The 26,100-nt window shown below is 42.2% G+C and overlaps 1 protein-coding gene across 3 annotated transcripts in view; it reads right to left on the bottom strand.

Annotated features, from left to right (window-relative positions):
- Positions 1–927: 927 nt before the first annotated feature.
- Positions 928–26,100, bottom strand: part of LOC139467874 (cysteinyl leukotriene receptor 2-like) — a 40,827-nt gene continuing 15,654 nt past the window's right edge. For 2 of the 3 annotated variants that reach the window (XM_071249396.1, XM_071249405.1), the window contains exons 2-3: positions 4,962–5,076; positions 928–3,119 (exon numbers count right to left, since the gene is read on the bottom strand). In XM_071249396.1, coding sequence (XP_071105497.1) covers positions 1,947–3,119; positions 4,962–5,036 — 1,248 coding nt within the window. In that variant the 5' untranslated portion in view covers positions 5,037–5,076 and the 3' untranslated portion in view covers positions 928–1,946. Of the gene's footprint in view, positions 3,120–4,961; positions 5,077–18,318; positions 18,382–26,100 lie in introns of those variants that run through there. The other variant, XM_071249414.1, reaches the window with a different exon arrangement.

Genomic DNA, 26,100 nt, shown 5'->3' with positions numbered 1-26,100 from the left:
AAAATCCAAATAAAAATAAAGTGTCTGATTATTTTTAATTCCCATTAGAAAAGTATTATTTTCTTTTTGACACAAATAACCATTGAACCGACTTCGAAATACCGTGTTCTGCCTTGACGAAGATAACCAAGGTTGTAATGCCATGCCATTTTAATATATTTTTATATATTTTTTATTATGATCACATTTACTATTGCCATCATATAAAGCTAGGGATTATTTTTTGTGCACAATAAGTATATCTGGGTTCAAGTACCTTTTGAAATAAAGTTGCTAGCTAGACATCCCCCAACGCAATAGGACATGAAGAGTGTAACAGAAAAACAAAATGAAACCAAATATTTATTCATATAACAAAAAAAGACATAAAACCATGTGAAAAAAGTGTAGCATAGCCAACAACAAGATCACGGTAACAACGAACAACGACACTGTCACATGGTGAGGCAGTCGTCAATAAGAGACATATTCATATAGGTTCCCGTGCAACGTGGCGGCCGTCCAATTTCTGAAGTGATTATTATTTACATACGCTAATCTTGGCTTGAAGACGCTTTGGGTGGCACCAAAGGACCACCATTACGTGAATTCAGTACCAGTCACGTAATCGTAAGACCACTCCTTGTGATAGGGTTTTATGTTAATGGATAGGGGTTACAATAGTCGTAGAGCTGGGATCGCTTTCTGAAACGCGACCCAGGATCTCGGTCCACAAAAATTAATGATCTTAGCGATAGGACAATCGCTTCTTCAATTCTTTAATGTAAACTTACGACAGTCAAAGCGCCTTAAGTCGCTTTGTGGCAGAGGGCCGAGGGCTTCATTCCACAAACCAAGCATGGTGGTACACTTGTCTTTACGCGATCTCTGTACAAGGGCATGCTTGGTACACAGGTAACAATGAGACAGGGTAGGGGGGGGGGGGGGGGGGGGTATTTGGGTAAGGATGTGTTGTGCTGGTCCACTCGTATAACCATGCATTGTTGGCGAGGAATTCAACTAAATTGACGTAAAGACAAAATGGCGACGTTATGCCTTCGCCAGCGTAAATATCATGTGTGGACCGTTGTACGAATCCTTGAGCTGCCTATGGGCGTATGGAAAAAGGAGATGGGTAAATCTATTTGTTTATGAAAATGGGCGCTTGGCGGGTGTGTGAGGCTCTATTGGATATAAATATAAAAAGAACGTCAACAATCGATTCAAAATAGGAAAGGAAGCCCCAATCACGTGTATAGGCATTGTACAAAGGTAGGACTTTTGGAAGTAGGGCACTAGAGGACGGACAGACTGACGGAATATACATTTAGAGCTGACGGGGGACTGAATGCTGCCTCAGTATGGCGATCATTCCCGAAACATTTTCACAGACTGACAACAGGCTAAAATAGTTCAAAAGTCAAAAGACGTAATTTTTCTCTACAAACAAAGAAGTATACAAACAAATACAAATATATACAAACTTATGCAAACAATTACAAACTACAAAACAAACCCACAGAAACTACAATCGAAAACTACGACATAAACTGCCAGGCAAAGGAAAGTATACACCCACGTTTGATGATAGTGAAAATGAACCTAACAAGAAATGGTGAATCGACGGTGATGGGTTTGAACCTAAAGTTTGCAGTGTTTCGGTGACTGCTTCAAATCCTGTTTCCAAGTGCATACTTGCTGTTGCCGGGCAGTTAAGGTGCACAACCACGGACCTACAACATATCACTAACTCATTTTGCCAATCATGTTACCATTCGGCTTCCGTGTAATATGGAATGGTGGGCTTTGAAAACCAGCAGTACTTCGTCAGCTGTTAACATTATATTTTGATTTAATGTAGACTTTCTTTAAACAACTTTTGATATAAAGTCCAAACGATCTGAAGCGGTGGATGTAGCAAGACGATGTTACTGCACAGGAGGGGGCAAGTCACACATCCGGGTATTTTATACCCAGGACTGGGGCGTGTGGGAGTTAGAATTAAGGCGGGAACAACGGGTGTATGTCTTGTATTTTTGAGATCGGTAAAAGAATAACATTTTCAACTCGCGCCTGAAGTAGGCCCCGGTGATGCTGTACAGGAAGAAATTTATACAATAATTAATATAGAAAATCGAACGTGTAATCCACAGTGTTCCTTGGAAATGTTCAAAGTCACGGAAATCGTCGAATTTAGCTAAATGTACAAATTTGGAGGTGAGAAACAGCTTACACCACGTGGAGAAGTAGGGCACATTGAACACGATGAAACACAATGACACAGCTAGGAGTATCAAGGTGAACTCGAGACGTATGATACTCTCCTCTGTGATGATCTTACACGCCATCTGCCTCTTGTTTCTCAGTACCAGCTTCCTCACGATGAGCAGATTGAGAACTGTGATGATGCAAAAGGGCACAAGCGTTATCATGACGGCAAAGATGCTATCAAGGATGAAGGACAGGTGTCTGTAGTCTGGGTTCGTGGTACACATCCGACCCCATTTCTCCACATCGTTCACGATACTCAGTATTGGCTTAAAGATGTTGAGGACAAGCGACGCTATGACAAGTCCCCCTACGATACGCCTGGTGCTGGATAACGTACAAACGTCCCGTCGACGTAACGGATGACACACGCCGATGTAGCGTTCCACTGTGAAGGCCACGACTAGCCAGGCCGATAGAAACCTGGAAGCGTAGTGGAAATACATAATCATCTGACAAATTCCATTCACGTGCATAAACGTCACCCGCTTGTCCGGGTGCAGGACGGGAATGCCCCTAATCAGCCATTCGATCATGACGTAGAACAACAACGCCGTTAAATCTGACGTTGACAAGGCGGCGAGGTAGGTGCTAGCGGAGAGGGTCCGCATTTTCTTCGATAAGAAGACGTTGAGTGACAGGGAGTTGCCGATGATGCCCACGATCATGATGAGAGGTGTGAAGTAGGCGTAAAACTGGCGTCCCATGGTCAAGATGGCGGGTTTGCTGGGGTCTTGGTGGTCCAGCCAATCGATGACGTCGTTGTATGTGCAGTTGGAGGAGTTAACCATCTCCATATTCGGGCTCTCGGCCCAAATCTTCACCATGGCTATGATGTCCGTGTTGGTCAAGCATCTTATACTGGTGTTTCCCTAGAAATATATGGATGAAATGAGATTAGTTTGAAGAATATGTCAGGACCCATAAAAAGCATTAACGTAAAACAAGGCTTAATCAGAAATGGTGATCTGAAATATTTTCTCAAATGTTAGCGTTCGCTCGTCACGCCGAAGACCCGGGTTCGATTCCCGACGTGGGTACAATGTGTGAAGCCAATTTCTGGTGTCCCCCGCCGTGATATTGCTGGAATATTACTAAAAGCGGCGTAAAACCAAACTCACTCACTCACTCAGGGTAGCTTCGGCCCTGCATCACACTGAAGGAGATGCTGCACATGTACATGGCCTATCATCACACAGGGACAAGGGCGACACACGTCTTCACGTTCCGTACCAGTGTCAGCCCACATTACAGCTGTGTAAGTTTGTACAGAGCGTGGTCTATTACATGCCACCATAACACCCGGAAACAGCGAGACGTGGCTGGTCGGTCATGGTATACGCCTCTCATATTGATAATGATATCATAGCATCGTTTTTGTCTCTCGATATGTTGGACTCTGATCTTTGGCAGATTCCCCAAATAGGCAGATATTTCCGCAAATGCAGATCAATGGCAGCTTCTCATATACTATTTAATTAATAGTTGGCACTTTTTATAGCGCTACGCGTCGTTGAGATTCATATACTAGTACATCTCGAGATTTTCGGCGATCAGTGTTCTGATTCCTCTGGATTATATTTATAATTTTCCCTTTGGAAAAACATCGTCGGTGCATATTGGTAATTTTCCTAACAACATTCACCGAAATGTCAGTGTAGAAATATTTTTCTACGACCTTCTTCACCATCTTCTCGTGATAAAATCCTGAATATTTTCACGCCCCCCCCCCCTTCATTAGAGCTTGTCATGGCGCTGAGATAACATGTATGCCTGGCCTAGGACAGGACTAGCACTACGGTTTATGATTGCATTCCGTTCCCACATTGAACATTGTACTCATATTTGCAACAATCTGTTTTTATACACACTTTACTTTCTATACTCTGTACTACCCTAATAACTATAATGGCTGTTATTACCATTGTATATGTAACTGTCATGCTACATTTACTATTGACGTGCGCGGTCATGTTATATCCAACTGTGGCACGTCATGTTATATCTACTTGTGATATGGTAATGGTATATCTATTTGTGATGCTGTCATGTTGCATCTTCCTTTGCATCGTCATGCTATATCCACTTGTGGCACGTCGTGTTATATCCACCTGTGACGTAGTCATGTTATATTTACTTGAGATGCGGCCATGTTATATCTGCCTTTGTAGTGGTCATGCTATATCTACCTGTTGACGTGACCATGCTATATCTACCTGTAGAGTGGTCATGCTATATCTACCTGTAGAGTGGTCATGCTATATCTACCTGTAGAGTGGTCATGCTATATATACCTGTAGAGTGGTCATGCTATATCTACCTGTAGAGTGGTCATGCTATATCTACCTGTAAGAGTGGTCATGCTATATCTACCTCTAAGAGTGGTCATGCAATATCTATATGTGATGCGGTCATGCTATATCTACCTGTAGAGTGGTCATGCTAAATCTACCTGTGGAGTGGTCATGCTATATCTACCTGTAGAGTGGTCATGCTATATCTACCTGTGGAGTGGTGATGCTATGTCTCCCTGAGATGCGGCCATGCTATATCTACCTATGGAGTGGTCATGCTATATCTACATGTTGACGTGGTCATGCTATATCTACATGTTGACGGGGTCATGCTATATCTACCTGTGATGCGGTCATGCTATTACTACCTGTGGAGTGGTCATGCTATATCTACCTGTGGAGTGGTCATGCTATATCTACCTGTGGCGTGGTGCTGCTGGTGAGGCCTGGGAGGGCGGCCTGGATACCGAGGTCATCTGCCAACTCTTCCTCCATGATGAAGTACGAGACAACTGATTCCCGCTGGTTTACATACCTGCAACCCACAGAAGCACAACTGTCAGTGATTTACTCTGAAGTGAAGCAGTCATTTTGAATTAGGTGTTAACCTGATCGTTTGATCGGTGTGACATTTGTAGGTGAGACAAAGAACTTATAGTCGATGCTGGACTCAGCTGGAAGCCAGAAACTGAAATGGTGCAACAGAGAACCGTTTCCACTTGGCTTCGTCTCTATATACCACAAGTTGTCGCAGCGCACATTGAACTGGGAACCAGCGACAGGAGCAACCGTTGGAACGTCGCATATGTGATTTAAGGAAAAAGAGTTATCGTCCATTTTGCACCTGCCATGCAGTATAACAAAACTATTTCTTGATGTTCAAAATATTGTTCAAAACGTAACACCAGCTTGTCAACCAAACCAAATCAATCAAATACCAACCGATATCCGTCGCCCATTATGAAAAGCCAATTCATATTACAAGTTGGCATTGACGCAATGCCAGACATCATAACAGAAATCAGATACAGCATCTAAACGAACAGCACGACATTGCAGGGTCAATCTAAGGCTTTACCGGCCTTGCGTAATCTAGAGAACATCGACTCCAGTGGCGCTCCATCAATCATTAGTCCTGATGACACGACTGATCAAATCATTATCTAATCAACAATGATTATAGCGCCTATTAACGCTCACTATAGTACTCTATCCACAATTACTTTATGCATTTAGCAGAAATAATCTCATAGAATCATGTCTCACGTAACGTAAATCCCCATTATAGACCATGGGGCAGGATGATGCCCCGGATGCCCCCCTCCTCCTCCCTCCCCCGTATCTCTACAGCGGATTATTATTGTTTTCCTCTGTCAGCCCCTAGGCTTGTTTGCGTTGGGAGAGTCAAGGCCGCGCTTCGTAAGCCATGCCTCAAAGCCAACGCATCTCTGTCCTGCATGATCACAAAATATGCTTTTATTTTTAAAAAAATGGTCACTTTAGAACTTAACTTTTGTAGAATTAAATCATATTAAGGACATAACATGAGAACCAAAAAAAATATCAATGTCCTTGCTTTGCTTTCTTTCGGACGTGTACACGCAAGGCCACAAATGATGACCAGTGACGATTACCTAACTCCAACGAATAAGAGGTGAGGTGAGGTGAGGTGAGGTGAGGTGAGGTGAGGTGAGGTGAAATGGGGTTTAACATGAATACCCCACTCAGACACACTATACTGACTCCGAGCCGACCAGTCCTTGTTTTAGCCCTTTATGCCGAGCGCCAGACAGGGTACAACAAGTACCATCTTTTAACGTCTTTTGGTATGACGCGGCCGGGGATCGAACCCCGGACATTCCGCTCTCCGGGCGGACGCTCTGCCACTAGACCCAACGAATAAGAACGGTCGCAGAGCAAATACAGCAGGAATCTGGTTAATATTGAAGATGCCATTGTAGTTGCAATATTCCAGATTTAGTTTTTTCTCTGTGATGATACAATGAGGTTCCTAACAGTGGTACCGCCTCCGTGGTCTAGTGGTAGAGCGTCCGCCCGGGTCCGATCCCCGGCCGCGTCATACCAAAAGGCGTTAAAATATGGTACTTCTTGTTACCATGTCTAAAACAAGGACTGGTCGGCTGGGAGTCAGTATACTGTGACTGAGTGGGGTATTCATGTTAAACTGCGGTATGGTATGTCAGTGTGCTGGCACTATAAATCGACATCAGTCCGGACTAGTACAAGCAGCCACACATACACGTGCATGCACGTTGCTATATAAGTGCAGTAAACCCCATTTCACCTCACCTCACCTCCTTACAGTGGTTGTACGAAAAGTGATGTTTCCGGTCAAATGGGGCTCATTGTATACACAAAGCGATCGAAGCATGTGCCAAAACCTAATAAGATACAAATGAGTGAGTGAGTGAGTTGGGTTTAACGCCGCTTTTAACAGTATTCCAGTTATATCACGGCGTGTCAGCTTAATGTGGGAGGAAAGCCCGAAGTGATGCAGGTCTAAGACGTTTACCACTTCGGTGAAAACCACGAGCACGGGTATGGTGCTGACAAAGCTAGAAACATAATCGGGGCGAACCGGTATTCGAACCCACAATCATAGGTTTCTGGCATGCGCAAGGGACGCAACTCTGCACAGCGAATCGCGGCGCCTTAGACGACTGGGCCACCCGTGCCCCCCAAGATACAAATGAAGCCACAGTCGACATGTGAGCAGCACTATGTATAGGTGTTCCTGGCATGATAGGGGATGTGTACACACAAAAGTCACTTTCTTCCTTATTTGAAACAAAACGCAATTTTAGAATTAGTTTATAATGTCTTCATCATAATTTATTCACGAATTATAGGCCATTGGGCCATTACATGTTGCAACGGTGCTATGAACTGCTTTAATGCAAAAAAATAAATAATTACTTGTGATATGAAACTACTTGGTAAATACTTTACATGTTGAAAAAGTACAAGTTCGTGTGAAATTTCCCTTTAAGAGCACCACGTTGAACCTGGCAAACGTTCACGTCTCAATGATGGCGGTGAACAAAGAGCTGTCTGTAATACGTCTTCATGGAATGTGACTTAACATCTCTGATCAATAACCGCGAGCGACATATGTGCATACTAAACTCCACTTCAAACAACCATCGCTTTTAACATATAATATGCTGTTATTACGCGTCACCCTGGGCGAACTGTAAAAATACGCCCGCGAACAAACTGGCGACATGGCGTGGTGACAAGGCACATAATACGTAAACCTTGTTTAAGGAAACATGCATTATTGATAAGCAGAGATGTCTGGATGTAATGAGGATATGATTCAACCGTTATGTGATTACCTTCCTTTACACGCTACTGTAGTTTCGGCGCTACATGCATACGAATACAACTGAGGTAATTTAAGTGAGTAAGTGAGTGAGTACAGTTTTTCGCCGCTTTTAGCAATATTTCATCAATATCACGGCGGGGGACACCAGAAATGGGCTTTACACATTGTACCCATGTCGGGCATCGAACCCGGGTCTTCGGCGTGACAAGCGAACGCTTTAACCACTAGGCTACCCGACCGCCCCGAGGCAATTTAAGTTGCATACACACATACAGATATTATTTTCGGCAACATATACCTGACCTCTTCAATTATACTACCAGGCATTCTCTCACAATGACACGAGCATAAATCCATTTTTTTCTAATCCAGTTTTTCCCTTCGCTGGTTATTTCAGGATATTGAAGCTACTGAATGTAAGATACAAGTTGAAACTACGAGCTATACTTATAGAATCAAGGTGACAGTGTCCCCTGTAACTAATCGTCAGCTGTAAATACGAGCTATACTAAGTTAAAGAAACAGGTTGACAGTGACCTCCGCCCCCGTTACTAATCACCAGCTGTAACTACGAGCTATACGTATATAATCGGGGTGACAGTGTCCCCTGTAACTAATCACCAGCTGTAACTACGAGCTATACGTATATAATCAAGGTCACAGTCCCCCCTTTAACTAATCACCAGCTGTAACTACGAGCTATACGTATATAATCGGGGTGACATTGCCCCCTGTAACTAATCACCAGCTGTAACTACGAGCTATACGTATATAATCGGGGTGACAGTGCCCCCTGTAACTAATCACCAGCTGTAACTACGAGCTATACGTATATTCTCGGAGGTGACAGTGTCCCCTGTAACTAATCACCAGCTGTAACTACGAGCTATACGTATATAATCGGGGTGACATTGCCCCCTGTAAGTAATCACCAGCTGTAACTACGAGCTATACGTATATAATCGGGGTGACATTGCCCCCTGTAACTAATCACCAGCAGTAACAACGAGCTATACTTATAGAATCAAGGTGACAGTGCCCCCTGTAACTAATCACCAGCTGTAACTACGAGCTATACGTATATAATCGGGGTGACAGTGCCCCCTGTAACTAATCACCAGCTGTAACTACGAGCTATACGTATATAATCGGGGTGACAGTGTCCCCTGTAACTAATCACCAGCTGTAACTACGAGCTATACGTATATAATCGGGGTGACATTGCCCCCTGTAACTAATCACCAGCAGTAACAACGAGCTATACTTATAGAATCAAGGTGACAGTGCCCCCTGTAACTAATCACCAGCTGTAACTACGAGCTATACGTATATAATCGGGGTGACAGTGCCCCCTGTAACTGATCGCCAGCTGTAACTACGAGCTATACTTATAGAATCAGAGTGACAGTGCCCCCTGTAACTAATCACCAGCTGTAACTACAAGATATACTTATAGAATCAAGGTGACAGTGCCCCCTGTAACTAATCACCAGCTGTAAATACGAGCTATACGTATATAATCGGGGTGACAGTGCCCCCTGTAACTGATCGCCAGCTGTAACTACGAGCTATACTTATAGAATCAGAGTGACAGTGCCCCCTGTAACTAATCACCACCTGTAACTACGAGCTATACTCTATTTGTCAAAAATGAAAGTATTTGCCATCTGAAGTTTACTGAGAAAACGGTATGTGAAATGCTGGACTTTCTCGTACATGACATCTGTACATAACATTTAGGACTAAGACGTAGGAAGCCCCACGGGCACCAATAGAGCTCCCCGTCTTGCTGATCTGTTGCTTTTTTGCAAAGGAATCGGAATTTATGCGAGGATTGGCAAAGTCAAGACAATGTAATTTGGCCAAGAAGTGTAACTTCAGCTTCAAGTATAGCGGTGATCTGACATCGTTCAATAACCATCAACTAGCCAATCCCCTTCCACCGATTCACCCACCTGAACTAGAAATAAAGGAGACCAGTGAGACAGCTTCATCTGTTTCATATTAAAGATCTATGCATAAGGATTCAGAGTGACACAACAAAAGTGACTTCAATTTTCCAATCGTCAACTTTCTCTTAGTGTCGAGTAATATTCCTGCAGCTCCAGCTTTGGTGTCTGCATTTCACAACTCAGAAGTTGTTTGGCCAAGATTACAACATTCAAGGCCCCAGTTAAGCTTTCAAAAGTTTTATGGTAGACATGTGGAGGACATTTCCAAATTTGACGCATCAGTGACACAAATGATGTACGATGCAATTTCCTATTTTGACTAGTACCATAGGTTTCCGTGTTTTTTCAGATGAACAATTGTCTTGCCTTTGTATATGTTTGTGACGGTGCCACGGGCGATGCAGGATGCCCTCACCTTTTCGCGAACACCTGGTATCAAACTATTTGATAGTGATTTTTACAAACACATCATAACAGACGCATCTAGTTATACAGCTGATATATGAACCTAACAATGTAGAAAACAGGTTTATCTTTGTCTTGCTGACTTAAATTTACTATTGCATCTCTTGGTGACTGCATCATGTGAATAATACGCTCGCCACAAACGAACCAAGCCATTAGAGCGACTTATCCACTTCAATATAGGGAGTCAGAATTGGTTTTCTTGAGAGCAAGGACAGCCAGAGACAATCCTAAGGACATCCTGAGTGTATCCTAAGGTCAGCCTGAGACAATCCTAAGGTCAGCCTGAGAGAATCCTAAGGTCAGCTTGAGAGAATTCTAAGGTCAGCCTGAGAGTATCCTAAGGTCAGCCTGAGTGTATCCTAAGGTCAGCCTGAGACAATCCTAAGGTCAGCCTGAGAGAATCCTAAGAACAGCTTGAGAGAATTCTAAGGTCAGCCTGAGAGAATCCTAAGGTCAGCCTGAGAGAATTCTAAGGTCAGCCTGAGAGTATTCTAAGGTCAGCCTGAGAGAATCCTAAGAACAGCTTGAGAGAATTCTAAGGTCAGCCTGAGAGAATCCTAAGGTCAGCCTGAGAGAATTCTAAGGTCAGCCTGAGTGTATCCTAAGGTCAGCCTGAGAGAATTCTAAGGTCAGCCTGAGAGAATCCTAAGGTCAGCCTGAGAGAATTCTAAGGTCAGCCTGAAAGAATCCTAAGGTCAGCTTGAGAGAATTCTAAGGTCAGTCTGAGAGAATCCTAAGGTCAGCCTGAGAGAATCCTAAGGTCAGCCTGAGAGAATTCTAAGGTCAGCCTGAGAGTATTCTAAGGTCAGCCTGAGAGAATCCTATGGTCAGTCTGAGAGAATCCTAAGGTCAGCCTGAGAGTGTTCTGAGAACAGCTTGAGAATGTCCTAAGGTCAGCCTGAGAGTATCACGAGGCCAACGTGAGAGTGTCCTGAGATCAGCCGATTCAGAATATTGCTGAGAGCGGCGTTAAACAACAACCCAAACCAACACAACAACTCTTTCATCCAATATCGTATCATGTGACTTTAATTACATCGAAATAAAAGCCTGGATCGCAGGGTCGGTAAACACGGAGCATGTAACGCTGACGTTAGAATAAGTAGTGTCATAAAGTCCCCAGACAGATGCAGGTCCATTAGTGCCATAGAGATGGAACGGACTACAATGCACGGCAGCTACAAAGAAGCTGATGCTGGGGCTAATAAACGTTGTCACGAGAGACTGGAGGCATCGACTGATAATGTGATCCTCCCTATGTGCTTTTGGCGGTAGAATATACGTCAGTGAAAATACGTCATTACAAGGTCAGGGTCGTGATTATGAAACAGAAGTGCAATTATATAGCTGTCATATCTTCGTAGAACGTCTTGCTGGTGTGTACCTTTTCCGACATTATCCATAAGTACAAAGACATCATCTTCTTACTTATGGTATTGTGATTGTGGGGAAGCGCTTTGCAGTTGTTAGGGTCTTTAAATTTGGGGAATACAGTAAACTACGGTTATAACGAACACGCTTATAACGAACTGACGGATATAACGAACTTACTGTTTTGGTCCCGACTATTTGCTGTAGTTATGTTGTATATATGCTTATAACGAACTACGGTTATAATGAACTAAAATTAGTGGTCCCTTTGAGTTCGTTATAACCGTAGTTAACTGTAGTTGGGTCACATGGGGTGAGGATGAACGTCGCGTTCAAGATTATTGCACTTATGTAACATGTTCGTATATATACATATATGTGCGTGTGTGTGTGTGTGTGTGTGTGTGTGTGTGTGTGTGTGTGTGTGTGTGTGTGTGTGTGTGAGCGTGTGTGCGCGTGTGCCTGCCTGCCCGCCTGTACTAGTCCGGACTAATGTCGGTTTTGTACTGCTAGCCCACTAAGATACCATGCCGCAGTTTAACATGGATACCCCAGTTAAACACATTATACTGACTCCGTGCCGACCAGTCCTTGTTTTGTAGGGCTGCAGGTGCGGTGATTTAACTGTACAGCCCAGACTTAGCCCCCAGTGACTATTTCCTGTTCCGGCAAATGAAATCTGGCCTACGTGGAGGACACTTCCAGGATAACGAGGACACAAAGGCTGCCACAGAGCGCGTGGTTAGAGGATCAATCTGCGGATTCCTATAAAAGTGGTATTAAAGGACAAATGGATTAAGTGTATTGAGGTGAATGAAGATAATAGTGAAAAATAAAAGCGCAAAAGATATTCTGCGACTTGCAAAACTTATTGAACGCCTCTCGCACCCTCATGACTTCTGTGACGTAGCTCCTGCTCTCAATCGCTAGTTTGCCTGGGCGATATGTTATATATACCAGATTGCCTCAACTGTTTTCCTCTTCCAGTTACTACGCACTAAAAATTCTAAAACGATAAAATCTGAAACGGTTGCTATGCAATCCTGGATTGAATTTCCCAACGACATCAGTCAAACAAAAACCTATTCCGATTCCGACAAAAATAACCAACAACTAAACTCACTGTATATAGTTCCAGACATTGATACGGGGCACGTCGAGGTGCACATGCAAACCTTTAGACTTGGGTGCGACCACCTACATGCTCAATGTTCGACACACAATAATGTTTCTACACGTGGACACTGCTATATGAGGGCACACTCTAATTTGTGTTTGTTTGTCCAAAATATACAGCATTGACAACATACAGAAGGTTTTAATGGACAGGATAAAACACGCCTCCAAGGTTTTGGTTGAAAATGTTAAACCGCGAGCGAGGGAAAAGCCCGAGCTCAAGGTTTTACATTTTCAACCAAAACCAAGGAGGCGTGTTTTGTCCAACTTATGAACCGTCTAAATCCAAGAAATGCCAGAAAAAAATAAGAAAACATCGACATATCTTGTAGTGAAACAATACAGTGTATCGCGGTATAAAAGGATTTCGCTCAAAGCGTACGCGAGATGAGTGAGTGAGTGAGTGAGTTGGGTTTAACGCCTCTTTAAACAGTATTACAGTTATATCACGGCGTGTCAGCTTAATGTGGGAGGAAAGCCCGAAGTGATGAAGGTCTCAGATGTTTACCACTTCGGTGAAACCCACGAGCACGGGTATGGTGCTGACAAACCTAGAATCATAATCTGGGCGAACCGGGATTCGAACTCACAATCAAAGGTTTCTGGCGTGCCCAAGGGACGCAACTCTGCACAGCGAATCGCGGCGCCTTAGACGACTGGGCCACCCGTGCCCCCGTGCGCGAGATGAAACACATGCAGCATGGACTAGCTGGAGTCATGACATGATACATTTAACAACTGCTCATCACCTGCCTCGGTAGCTCAGTGCGAAAACAGTGGGTTACAAAACTTCACACGATATGTGATGTTGAAGGGTTCCATTCTCGTCATGACATTTCCGTGTAAAAAAATTCACGATGCAAGTTTATATACGTTAATTGTAAAACCTATGTGTAATAACTGAAATGTAAAACCTCAAAGCAGATTTAGAAGTGACCTGTTTCAAAACCTGGTCTAGGAAGATGAGCTGCTTCCTAGGTTTACCCGAGGTGGTGAGAAACCTAATGCAATATAGGGTAAGGGTAATACGGGGATAGGTAAATTGTTTGATAGGCATTACTTAGAAGTTGACGGATGACAAAGTAGACACAATTTATGGATATCAACTTCTTTAATACTGTAAAGGCGACGTTTCGGTAAAGATCCTTATACCGTTGTCAAGCAAGACTTAAAGAGGAACATTGTACAGAATATATAAAGTAGGTGGAGGATTAAAGTATTAAAGAAGTTGTTATCAATAAATTGTGTCTACTTCGGTGATAGGTATATAAATACACCAAAATCTATACAAGCCTAAATCTACTGTACTTCCAAAGACCTGGGCATTAAGTCTTGCGTGATATGTCAAAAACTTTAAGGCAATGTATTTATATATAAACTTTAAAGTTTTTGACATATCACGCATTACTTAATTCCCAGGTCTTTGGAAGTACAGTAGATTTAGGCGTATTTTGGTGTATTTATATTTGCACCAATAGGTCAATATATCATTACAATGTTATTAAATCACCTCTTAGCTAACTTCAATATGCTTAACTTAATGTATATGCTTAAACATATTGGACTTACTGCAGCGGCGTTAACACTTGCGTGTAAAGTAATATCGAGTCTGGCCTGTTTATCGCATACATGTTTTGGTAACAAATGTCAGCAATTACCTGTGTAAATGGAAGACCAGTTGCCACAGAATTGATAATAATGGAATTTCAATATGGTTCTCATGGAAACGGAACTAAACAACAGTCCGAGATAATCAGTCTCCGACAACCTGCAACATTTCACTTCTCTGACAGCCCGCTCCGATGTCCGATCCGCTTTCAGCCATTTCCGTCACGTTATCCTTGTTGTGGTGAAAATACGCAGAGTCGTTAACAGTCAAATGTACTTTCCGATCCAATTTTAATTATGATTGTTGTGTATCCTTATCATATTTCAATATTTCAAACTTTATAGTCGTATATTATAACAAAACATGCTTCAACCATGTATTACTTAAAGCATGTAATTGGCACGTCAATTTACGTAATGCATCGTTTGCTTGTAATGGTCGCATGGCTACACACAATTTGGAATACTTTATGCATAAAGGAAGGCTCTTAGGCTGTCCTTATGATTCCCTCAGTCTCAGGCTGTCCTTAGGATTCTCTCAGTCTCAGGCTGTCCTTAGGATTCTCCTAGGCTGACCTTAGGATGCTCTCAGGCTGACCTTAGGATTCTCTCAGGCTGACCTTAGGATACTCTCAGGCTGACCTTAGGATTCTCTCAGGCTGACCTTAGGATACTCTCAGGCTGACCTTAGGATTCTCTCAGGCTGGCCTTAAGATACTCTCAGGCTGACCTTAGGATACTCTCAGGCTGACCTTAGGATTCTCTCAGGCTGGCCTTAAGATACTCTCAGGCTGACCTTAGGATACTCTCAGGCTGACCTTAGGATTCTCTCAGGCTGGCCTTAAGATACTCTCGGGCTGACCTTAGGATTCTCTCAGGCTGTCCTTAAGATACTCTCAGGCTGACCTTAGGATACTCTCAGGCTGACCTTAGGATTCTCACAGGCTCAGACTGTCCTTGCTCTCAAGAAAACCAATTCTGACTGTCTTTATTGAAGTGGATAAGTCGCTCTAATGGCATGGTTTGTTTGTGGCGAGCGTATATTTCACATGATACAGTCACCATGAGATGTTATAATACATTTAAGTTAGTAAGACAAAGATGAACCTGTTTTCTACATTGTTAGGTTCATATGTGTTATATCAGCTGTATAACTGGATGCGTCACTTATGACAGGATTGTAAGATTCCGACGATATCAGAAGGTTTTAAAAATCACTATCAAATAGTGATGATACCAGGTGTTCGCGAAAAGGTGAGGCTATCTTGCCCTCACTCTGGCACTATCATAAACACATGCAAAGGCAAGTCAATTGTTCACCTGAACCCCCCCACAAAATAAAAACACGGGAACATATGGCACAAGTGAAAATAGGGATTCCAATGGGACATCAGTTTTGTCAATAATGTGTCAAATTTAGAAATGTCCACCTACCATAATAAATCTATTTGTGAAAGCTTTACTGACGTCTTGAGTGTTAACCTTGATCAAACAACTTCTGAGCAAGAGTCATATTGTCGTTTTGGTAGAAAGAGCACCAAAGGCTAGAGCTGCTGGAATATTGCTGGATATAAAGCGAGTGAGTGAGTTGGGTTTTACGCCGCTTTTAACAGTATTCCAGTTATATCGCGGCGTGTCAGCTTAATGTGGGAGGAAAGCCCGAAGTGATGCAGGTCTCAAACCTAGAATCATAATCGGGGCGAACCGGGATTCGAACCCACAATCATAGGTTTCTGACGTGCCCAAGGGACGCAACTCTGCACAGCGAATCGCGGCGCCTTTGACGACTGGGCCACCCATGCCCCCTACTGGATATAAAGGGAAAGTTGACTATTGGAAAGGTGAAGTCATCCCTCTTACCATACATCTTGATGAGAGACTTTGAATCTTTATGCATACACCGAAATATAAAACAGACAAGACGATCTCACGTGTCTACTCTATGTCTAGCTCGGGTGGGTTAAATTAGTGGAAGGGAATTTTGCTGCTTGCTGGTTATTGAACGATCCCAGATCATCGATGCACCCGACGCACCCAAGCATTGACCACAGACCAAACACTGATGGCAGTATAACTCCAAGGGCGAAGGGATGCAGTGTGATTACCTGATAGAGAGGCTGCGGAGGTCATGCTCTTTCTACAGGTTCTTGTTGTGTTTATAGACTGGATCAGTCACCATTTTACAAGAATGACACATGTAAGTATGGCTGGCTCAAATAAAAAAAAAAATGCAAAGATAGATGCATAAAAAATATTACAGTTTTTTTAATACTTCGGAACCAACTAGGGACGACAAGCATATATATATATCGGATTATATCATTATTTACTGTAGAGATATTGGAACATGGACTGCTTTAAGTCTATAGTGTTTATATCCACGCGTTGATTTTGTGTCTTGATAGCAATCAATAACTTGGTTTATATATATATATATATATATATATATATATATATATATATATATATATATATATATATATATATTCCTTATAACGGTGGGTGAGTTTGGTTTTTAGCCGCTTTTAGCAATATTCTAGCAACATCAGAAATGGGCTTCTGACACCAGAAATGGGCTTCACACTTCACACATTGTACCCATGTCGGGAATCGAACCCGGGTCTTCCGTAGCCTGGCTTCTAGTGTTTACAAAGTTATAATTGTGAGTGTGTTTAACGCAGCACTAAGCAATATTAAAGCTATATGACGGTGGTCTGTAAATAATCGAATCTGGACCAGACAATCAAGTGATTGACATCATTACCATCGATTAACGCCATTCGGATCGATGGCATGCATCAACCAAGTCAGCGAGCCTGGCCACCCTATCCTGTTAGTTGCCTCTTACGACAAGCATAGTCGCCTTTTACGGCAAGCATGGGTTGCTGAAGACCTATTCTACCCCGGATCGTCACAGGTCCATAGTTATAATAATGGTAAGCATGTTTCTCTGCCTTATAATAAAGTAACCCCTTGCAAAAATAAAGAACTACAAAACTAATAAAGTTGAGAAACATAACTGTAACAATTCTGATGACACTTGTTTACTATTCATATCAAATATATTATTACAACTTATCTCTGACAAGAATGCTTCGTAACAAAAACAAATGAAGTTTCGAAGAATACAGTGTATATACAAGGCATACGTTGTATATATTTAAACACTTATATAACATATATATATAACAGGCTTAATGTTGTTTTTGCTTCAGACGGGATGACGTTGCACGGAACAACAAAGTCAACAATACGATAACCACTGACACTTCCTGCAAGGTCTGGATAGTGTTGGGCTCTGCATCATATCAATGCATTAATATTTCATATAGCATTTGTTTGAAGATAGGTTAAAACTAAACCCAAACTCGCAGTGTACAGCACCCTACGTTCATACCTAACCGGCGGATAAAACGTATTGTTGGTCCCAGTCATTTGCTGTACATATGCTTATAACGGACTGGTTCTAACAAACTTAAACTAGTGGTCCCTTTGAGTACGTTACAGCCGTTGTTTACTGTACAGTGGAACAAGTTTATGTTTAACAAAAACTGAATTCCGATTAAGGAACACGTCAATTAATTGCACGAGCCTCAACAGAAATGTATACTGTAATAGCTATTGTGCACAATCTAAACAAAATATTCATGAAAAGGTTTGTTATTGATATTGCTGTTTTAATTGTTTCATATACTATCTACGACGTCACGCTGAAGATGATGAAGACTGTCACATATCCAAACGATCTACACAGGTAATAAATACATGTTATTTACACGAGCGATATACACGTGATGAAATGAAAATTTTAAATATTTTGTAATTGCTTCTAAAGGTTTGTAAGACACCCTACCTGTCCTGAAGATCAGATGGTTGCGACCGGCACTGCTCCGAAACTGGTATGCTTCCGCCAACCGACAACGGAAGGACAGCAGTGATAGACGCCAGGTGTGACAGTCGATCAATACAAGCGCCAGGACGCAGAATCCCCCCTGACACATCAGCTTAAGCTGATCTCACTGGATTGGACAGCAACAACTCCAGTAAAGACATGCTTGAAATACCACATGTGTAACTGCACCGTCAGATCCTGTTTAGTTCGGGGTCGCTCAAGGATAGCATCCCCTGAGATATGTATAATATATAGCACACGGGGAGCGTCGTTTGTTTGAAGTCGGTAGTTGGGCTGATGGTCAGACTCTCGGAACTTACAGGGGGTACAGGTGGCCCAGTCGTCTAAGGCGCTGCGATGCGCTGTGCAGAGTTGTGTCCCTTGGGCACGCCAGAATCCTATGATTGAGGGTTCGAATCCCGGTTCGCCCCGATTATGTTTACAGGTTTGTCAGCACATGCACGTCGTGCTCGTGGGTTTCACCGAAGTGGTAAACGTCTAAGACCTGCATCACTTCGGGCTTTCCTCCCACATTAAGCTGACACGCCGTGATAAAACTGGAATACTGTTAAAAGCGGCGTACGTTAAACCCAACTCAACTCATCTCAGAACTTACACATCAATTGGTGGTCACTATGTAGAATGGTGTACTACTATAGCTAAATTGAAACATCGTGACAGAAAATGTTTTTGCGTGAAATCAATGAAATGATTTTTCTAACTTTAAAAAACAAAAAACAAACAAACGTGATTGTATTGTTTCCTTTGTGGCGAAGATTCCCATGAAATAATTTAGTACCCCTGGAGCTACACACGTTCCACATCCTTGGTTGGTTGGTTCCAAATCCAAACTCACGACTGAGTGTTACAATAATCTATGCACTTCATTGTTCGTGCCCCCTTGGAACACAATGGTATGCTTTTGAGAATGAATGCCAATCGACAGCCCCGATTTTGGTATAGATTCCGGAGTGTGAGTGGACCATGATGTTTTAATTAGGAGATATATATTACATGTTTGCAGATATGCGGGTTTTAATGTTACATGTGTGTACCACCTTGCTTCGTATGTGAGTATGTGAGACCCTTGAACTTATGTAAGGCTCGTTATGTCTATTGTGTACATCATATCTCTATTGTGCACGGTATCAAAATGGACTAACACTATAAAATTATGAAATCGACATTTGTGAACAATCTCTAACAGAAGTGAGGGTTGAGCAGCTAGGCGCTCACCCAAGAGCACCTGCTCGGAAGAGAAAATACCGAGTGATTGACTCTAGACTCCGTGTCTTGAAAGAAGATCTGTTGAACCAATTGACGACAACAATGGACTACACTGACGATGTGGCAGATCTACTGCACTGGGAATGAACTGAATTATACATAAATGATAAAATGTATGTCTATATACATCTTAGAATACATGCATGATATATGATATGTTATACTATACTTGTTATATATTGACTTTGTTGCCCAGATTAAATAGTGTCCTCATTTCATTGGTGCTTTCTTTGTAATTAACAATTACCGGGAAGGCGATCATCTGCCATAATAAGAATTTTTGTGATGACCGGGAAGGCGAACGTAATTTCTAACTCTGAGGGATTGATTTTCGCCTTCCCGGCCCATAACCGACCGGACTAGTACAAGCAGGCACGCAGGCATGCACGCACGTATATAAGTACAATTATCTTGAACGCGACGTTAAACACAATCTCACCTTACCTCACCTATTTACGATACACTTAATTCGTTACATATGACTTTCGGCCTTGTACGGGGCAGTATACTTCGTTAATAATGTACATGAGACTATTGTTATCAAGGGCAGTTTACTTCGCTGAAACATTTTGGTATTGTTCTGAACGCTTGTCACTTCAACAATTTGGCTTTCGGTCAAAACATTTTACTGCCTACAGATTAAATTTACAACTAGAGACATCAGTACCTACAGAATGTATTTACTACTTGTACAGTTTACTGCCAACATATTCAATTTACTACTCCATACAACAATGCATGCATATTACGTTTACTACTCCAAACTACTGTGCATGCATATTAACATTACTACTCCATACAACGATGCATGCATATTAACATTACTACTCCATACAACTATGCATACATATTAACATCACTACTCCATACAACTGTGCATACATATTAACATTACTACTCCATACAACTGTGCATACATATTAACATTACTACTCCATACAACTGTGCATACATATTAACATTACTACGCCATACAACTGTGCATACATATTAACATTACTACTCCATACAACTGTTCATACATATTAACATTACTACTCCATACAACTGTGCATACATATTAACATTACTACGCCATACAACTGTGCATACATATTAACATCACTACTCCATACAACTGTGCATACATATCAACATTACTACACCATACAACGATGCATGCATATTAACATTACTACTCCATACAACTGTGCATACATATCAACATCACTACTCCATACAACTGTGCATACATATTAACATTACTACTCCATACAACTGTGCATACATATTAACATTACTACTCCATACAACTGTGCATACATATTAACATTACTACGCCATACAACTGTGCATACATATTAACATTACTACTCCATACAACTGTTCATACATATTAACATTACTACTCCATACAACTGTGCATACATATTAACATTACTACGCCATACAACTGTGCATACATATTAACATTACTACGCCATACAACTGTGCATAGTATTAAGCAGCCTGAAAGTGTACAGCAATTTTATTCGCCGTTTGAGCTAGATCCGTAGAGCCTGGTTTCGGATCAATCGACCCTGAAGGCTTGTCGTTGCCCTGGGGCGACCTGAAGGGTGTCGATCGTCAACATTTTGGATTTGTTGGTACCTGTTCCATTGTCTGCTAATCACTGACTGTGAAACACAGAACGTATTGGCCACATACTTCTGCTTGCATGCTTATTGAGTGAGTGAGTGCGTATGGTTTTACGCAGCTTTTAGCAATATTCCAGTAATATCAGGGCGGGGGACACCAGAAATGGGCTTCACACATTGTACCCATGTCGAGAATCGAACCCGGGTCTTCGGAATGACGAGCGAACGCTTTAACCACTAGGCTACCCGACCGCCCCCTTGCATGCTAATAGCTCGTAGACGCTCCGTGCGTTGCAGACGACACATCGCTCGTTTATACACATAGAATGAATAAAATTAAGTAAATCTGTATGATAAACAGAGTCAATAAGATTGACAGAAATGATAGTCAATAGTGATTAAACGACCTTCCTTGAACGCGGCACATGCAAACAATAGGATTTGTATTTGCTGTTTTACTGAAATACACGTTCTTGCATGGCATGTTTGTTGTCAACACTTATCTTTGTTCTAATACTTGGTATTAACGTATATGTCATGAGCTAAAGACATTCAGATGAAGTACGTTCCATTTTATTTTGAATAATGGTGGTTACAATTTAGATGTGGCGATCCATGTAAACTTCTTTTCTCTATTTAATATACTGCGAACTATATGAATCACTATTCCGTACACTGTGAAATATATAGGCCAATGTTGCGTAGTCGTTATTATGTCACAGTATAGTAATGATAACGTCTGTGAGGCAGGCACATTGTACACATGCATCTCGAGAAATGTTTGTTCGTTGGGGGTGTCATTCTCTCTTTACTTCTGTTTTAATAACAAGTATAATCATTTACTGTACATACTGCCGGAAAAGGTCGCCTATGTTGTGATAACTCTACCCATGCCATCGCCATCACAGCATGCTGAAACCATACATACAACACTCAGTCCCTTAATCAGTTCGATCTTGACAGGGACAGTGATATTATCGTATGACACGTCAAGACAGCTTTACATGTGTTATAGTTCAATGTATAAGGTAGCTACGCGATAAATCGCAAAGAAGAACGATAACGAACTGAGTGTGGTTAATTTCACGATGAAACATTGTTCTATCATGACGTCATTTCTGGAGATTCGAATACTCGCTCGCAACTTGATGTCATTTTTTTTGAGAGGGAAGTGTCTGGTGAGTTGTTCCCCATAGATGTAGCAACGCTAAGCAGATAAACGCAGTGGCCAAAAGCATCCAATAGCGTACGAGATATGACAAGATATCAGGTGGAAAGGTACAGATAATCGACGCGAGGATTGTGAGAATACACGGGAAATACCAAACTTAACCCACATATTCGTAAAAATGAACTTGTCCGACGCAACCCCGAGTGGTTTATTCTCCCGACAGTGTTTTATTGTACGATAAACAACTCTCATCCGTCGTTTATTTCATAAGTAAGACATTTGACAATGTAGTTACATGTATGTTTACTTCGTGTTAAAAGGCATGTGCTAGGCATGTGCTAGCATCGCCATGGGGACGTACCATCGTCAGTGTGGCAGTAGGATGGTATAAAATGCATCCAGCACCAAACTCGACGCATGTGTGAATTATCATTTAATCCTGAAAGCAAGTAGCGTCTGCCAAACTTTCTAAGGACACCTGAACATATAGTGGTGCTGTTGTGTACAACCCCATAATGGCGAAACTGGTATTTAATAATCTGACCTGACAACACTGCGGGCATTGTGTCATGCGCTGATGTCCTAGGACTTCCCCTAATCTAATCAGGTGTCCACCCACGAGGGGCGGTCCAATGTATAAACATACGTTACGGGAACCTTGAGTCCAATGTATAAACATATGTTACGGGAACCGTGAGTCCAATGTATAAACATATGTTACAGGAATCGTGAGTCCAATGTATAAACATATGCTACGGGAACCGTGAGTCCAGTGTATAAACATATGTTACAGGAACCTTGAGTCCAATGTATAAACATATGTTACGGGAACTGTGAGTCCAATGTATAAACATACGTTACGGGAACTGTGAGTCCAATGTATAAACACACGTTACGGTAACTGTGAGTCCAATGTATGAACATACGTTACGGGAACTGTGAGTCCAATGTATAAACACACGTTACGGGAACCTTGAGTCCAATGTATAAACATACTTTACGAAGACTGTGAGTATCTTGTGCAATACAATTCACCATGAAATGGTTATGACGCGGCATATAATTGATATTCTCGTGTGAACAGGTCAGTGACATCTTTAGATTGTATACATTAATAAAAGGAAGGTTTGTAATTGTCAACCTCTCTAGATGAAAATATCGATTAAGCCGACACGAACAATAACAACACCAATGCTCAAGCTGTAATTAACAGGGCATTTCAAGGGCACGTGGGCTTTCACGTTGTTGATTTTAAGGATTATCGATGTACAAGCCATCTAAATGCCAACCTCTAATTAGACCATGCTAATTTTGACACTATTTTCTTCCTGTCAATCAGACCCAGATCAATTAAATCCACCTCACCAACACGATGCAGGATTACAACTACTCGACTGCAATATACAGTCAGGGTGATACAAGTTCGGGGCGATACAAGTTCAGAGCGATACAAGTTCAGGTTAAGGTCAACTCTGTGGGGATGGTCGGACATCCGCTGTGATCAGTCAGTCCAAATCCGTTACTGACAGCCCATGCATCATGCTCGCTTCTGGCTACATGTTGCTGTTGGAGCTCTTGTGATGCTGGGTGTTAGAAGATCAGGGCGGCAACCACAATTCGAAGTTTTATTTTCATGAAACTCTATCTTTAAGTGACATTTCAGAAGCTGTAGTAGTATCAGTGAAGGCAAAGTTCATTGAAATTTGATTAATTCGGAAACTGTTACAAACAAAATCCTCCGGAAAGATTACAATATCCGTATAAACTCACAGGGCCACGGATAGCCATACTATACTGACTGTACTGATTACATTAAATCTTTTTTTAATGTAATCAGTACAGTCAGTATAGTATGGCTATCCGTGGCCCTGTGTATGAACTAGTCGTAGTTCAGAGATATTTGTTTTATGTTTATAAACTATCGTATGCGCCCATGTTTGATGGTGGTAAAAATGAAAGAGATATTCGAAGGTGATATATTGGACTCGGGTATCACCGTAGAGTTTTGGACCTTAAGTCTGCAGTGTTTCGGCGACTGTTAGCCTAGTAACGTGCTGAATACGTTGGTCATTGTTGGTCAAATCCAGTTTTCACGGGCACACCTTCTTTTGTCCAACAGTTTATGTATACGTCCCTAACAGTAATGGTCCGGACTAACGGCTTTCCAGATTATCATATTCCACTTAAATTAGGTATAGATTTCAATTGGTTTATATTAAACGACATCCCTGTTCTCAGTGTCACCTGGGGCGATGGGGTAGCCTAGTGGTGAAACCGTTCGCTCGTCACGCCGAAGACCCGGGTTCGATTCCCGACATGAGCACAATGAGTGAAACCCCATTTCTGGTGTCCCCTGCCGTGATATTGCTGGAATATTGCTAATAGCGGCGTAAAACCATACTCACTCACTCATGTCATCTTTGTACATCTATACATTTTACTAAAAAGGCTCCGTTGGGATTTTTATATACTGAACAACAAAAGTTCCTGTGACACTGAATAAGACTTAATGCAAAGTTATGTTTTTTACCAAATCTGAAACAATTTCGGTTTGCAACAGATAAAATACTACTGTAAGTGTTCTAATGGTTTAATTTGCCATACTGACTTCAGAAAATGCGTGATTTCATAAAAAAAATACATGAACATGACACAATGTCAATTTACAAATCAATAGCGTGTGAGTCCACCTCTGGTTGCGATGAAAGCAACACATCTTCATCTCATGGAATGGACCAGGCGTCGCACAAAGTCCCATGGGATATCTGTCCATATCTGCTGGAGCATGTTTCGAAGTTCCTGGAGTGTCTGTGGAACCTGTGGTTCACGTCGAAGGTGCCGATCCATCTCATCCCACATGTGCTCGATTGGTGAGAGATCAGGGGAGCAAGCCGGTCAGGGAATGGCATTCTCGTTGTTTTGTTGAAGTGAATCCTGAACAAGTCGAGCAATATAAGGCCGGGCGTTGTCATGTTGAAAGGTTATGCCTGGGCCATGACGACGCAAAAAAAACAAATAGAACAACAGGGCCGATGATCTCGTCGCGGTAGCGCTGTCCATTGAGATTTCCCTCGATCACTATCAAACGGGTCCTCTGTCTTGCTGTAATCCCATCCCATACCATAACACTGCTGCCCCCGAACCGATCTGCTTCCATGACACAATGATTGAAGTAACGTTCACCTCGACGTCGGTACACTCGAATCCGTCCATCGCTGTGGCTGAGGTGAAATCGAGACTCGTCAGTGAATAGAACTTGTCCCCACTGCATGTCCGTCCAGCGTAGACACTGTCTGCCCCACTGTAGACGTGCTTGACAGCGGTTTCCTGTCAAAATGGGACGTCTGGCGGGTCTTCTGGCGACAATCCCTCCACATCTGAGGCGACGACGTACGGTTTGTGTAGATATTAGTCGAAGGCCTGGGATGCTTCTTGCAGTCACTGTTGCTGGCTGGAATCGATTTCCTAGGTTTGTTGCTCGAATCCAGTTGTCTTGTCGATTATTGGTTACGCGTGGCCTGCCACTCCAAGGATGGTCTCTGACTGCATTCGTCTGTTGCCAACGTTGCCATAAACACCAATGGTGTTTCTGTGGACGTTAAATTGTCTTGCAACATCACGTTGACTTGATCCTGCTTCAAGCATACCAATGGCTCGCAGACGCTCATT

The sequence above is a fragment of the Haliotis cracherodii genome, unplaced genomic scaffold (assembly GCF_022045235.1).
Source record: "Haliotis cracherodii isolate W230 unplaced genomic scaffold, xgHalCrac1.p SCAF_1, whole genome shotgun sequence".
Taxonomy (NCBI): Eukaryota; Metazoa; Mollusca; class Gastropoda; order Lepetellida; family Haliotidae; genus Haliotis; species Haliotis cracherodii.
This window is presented reverse-complemented; position numbering and strand designations above follow the sequence as displayed.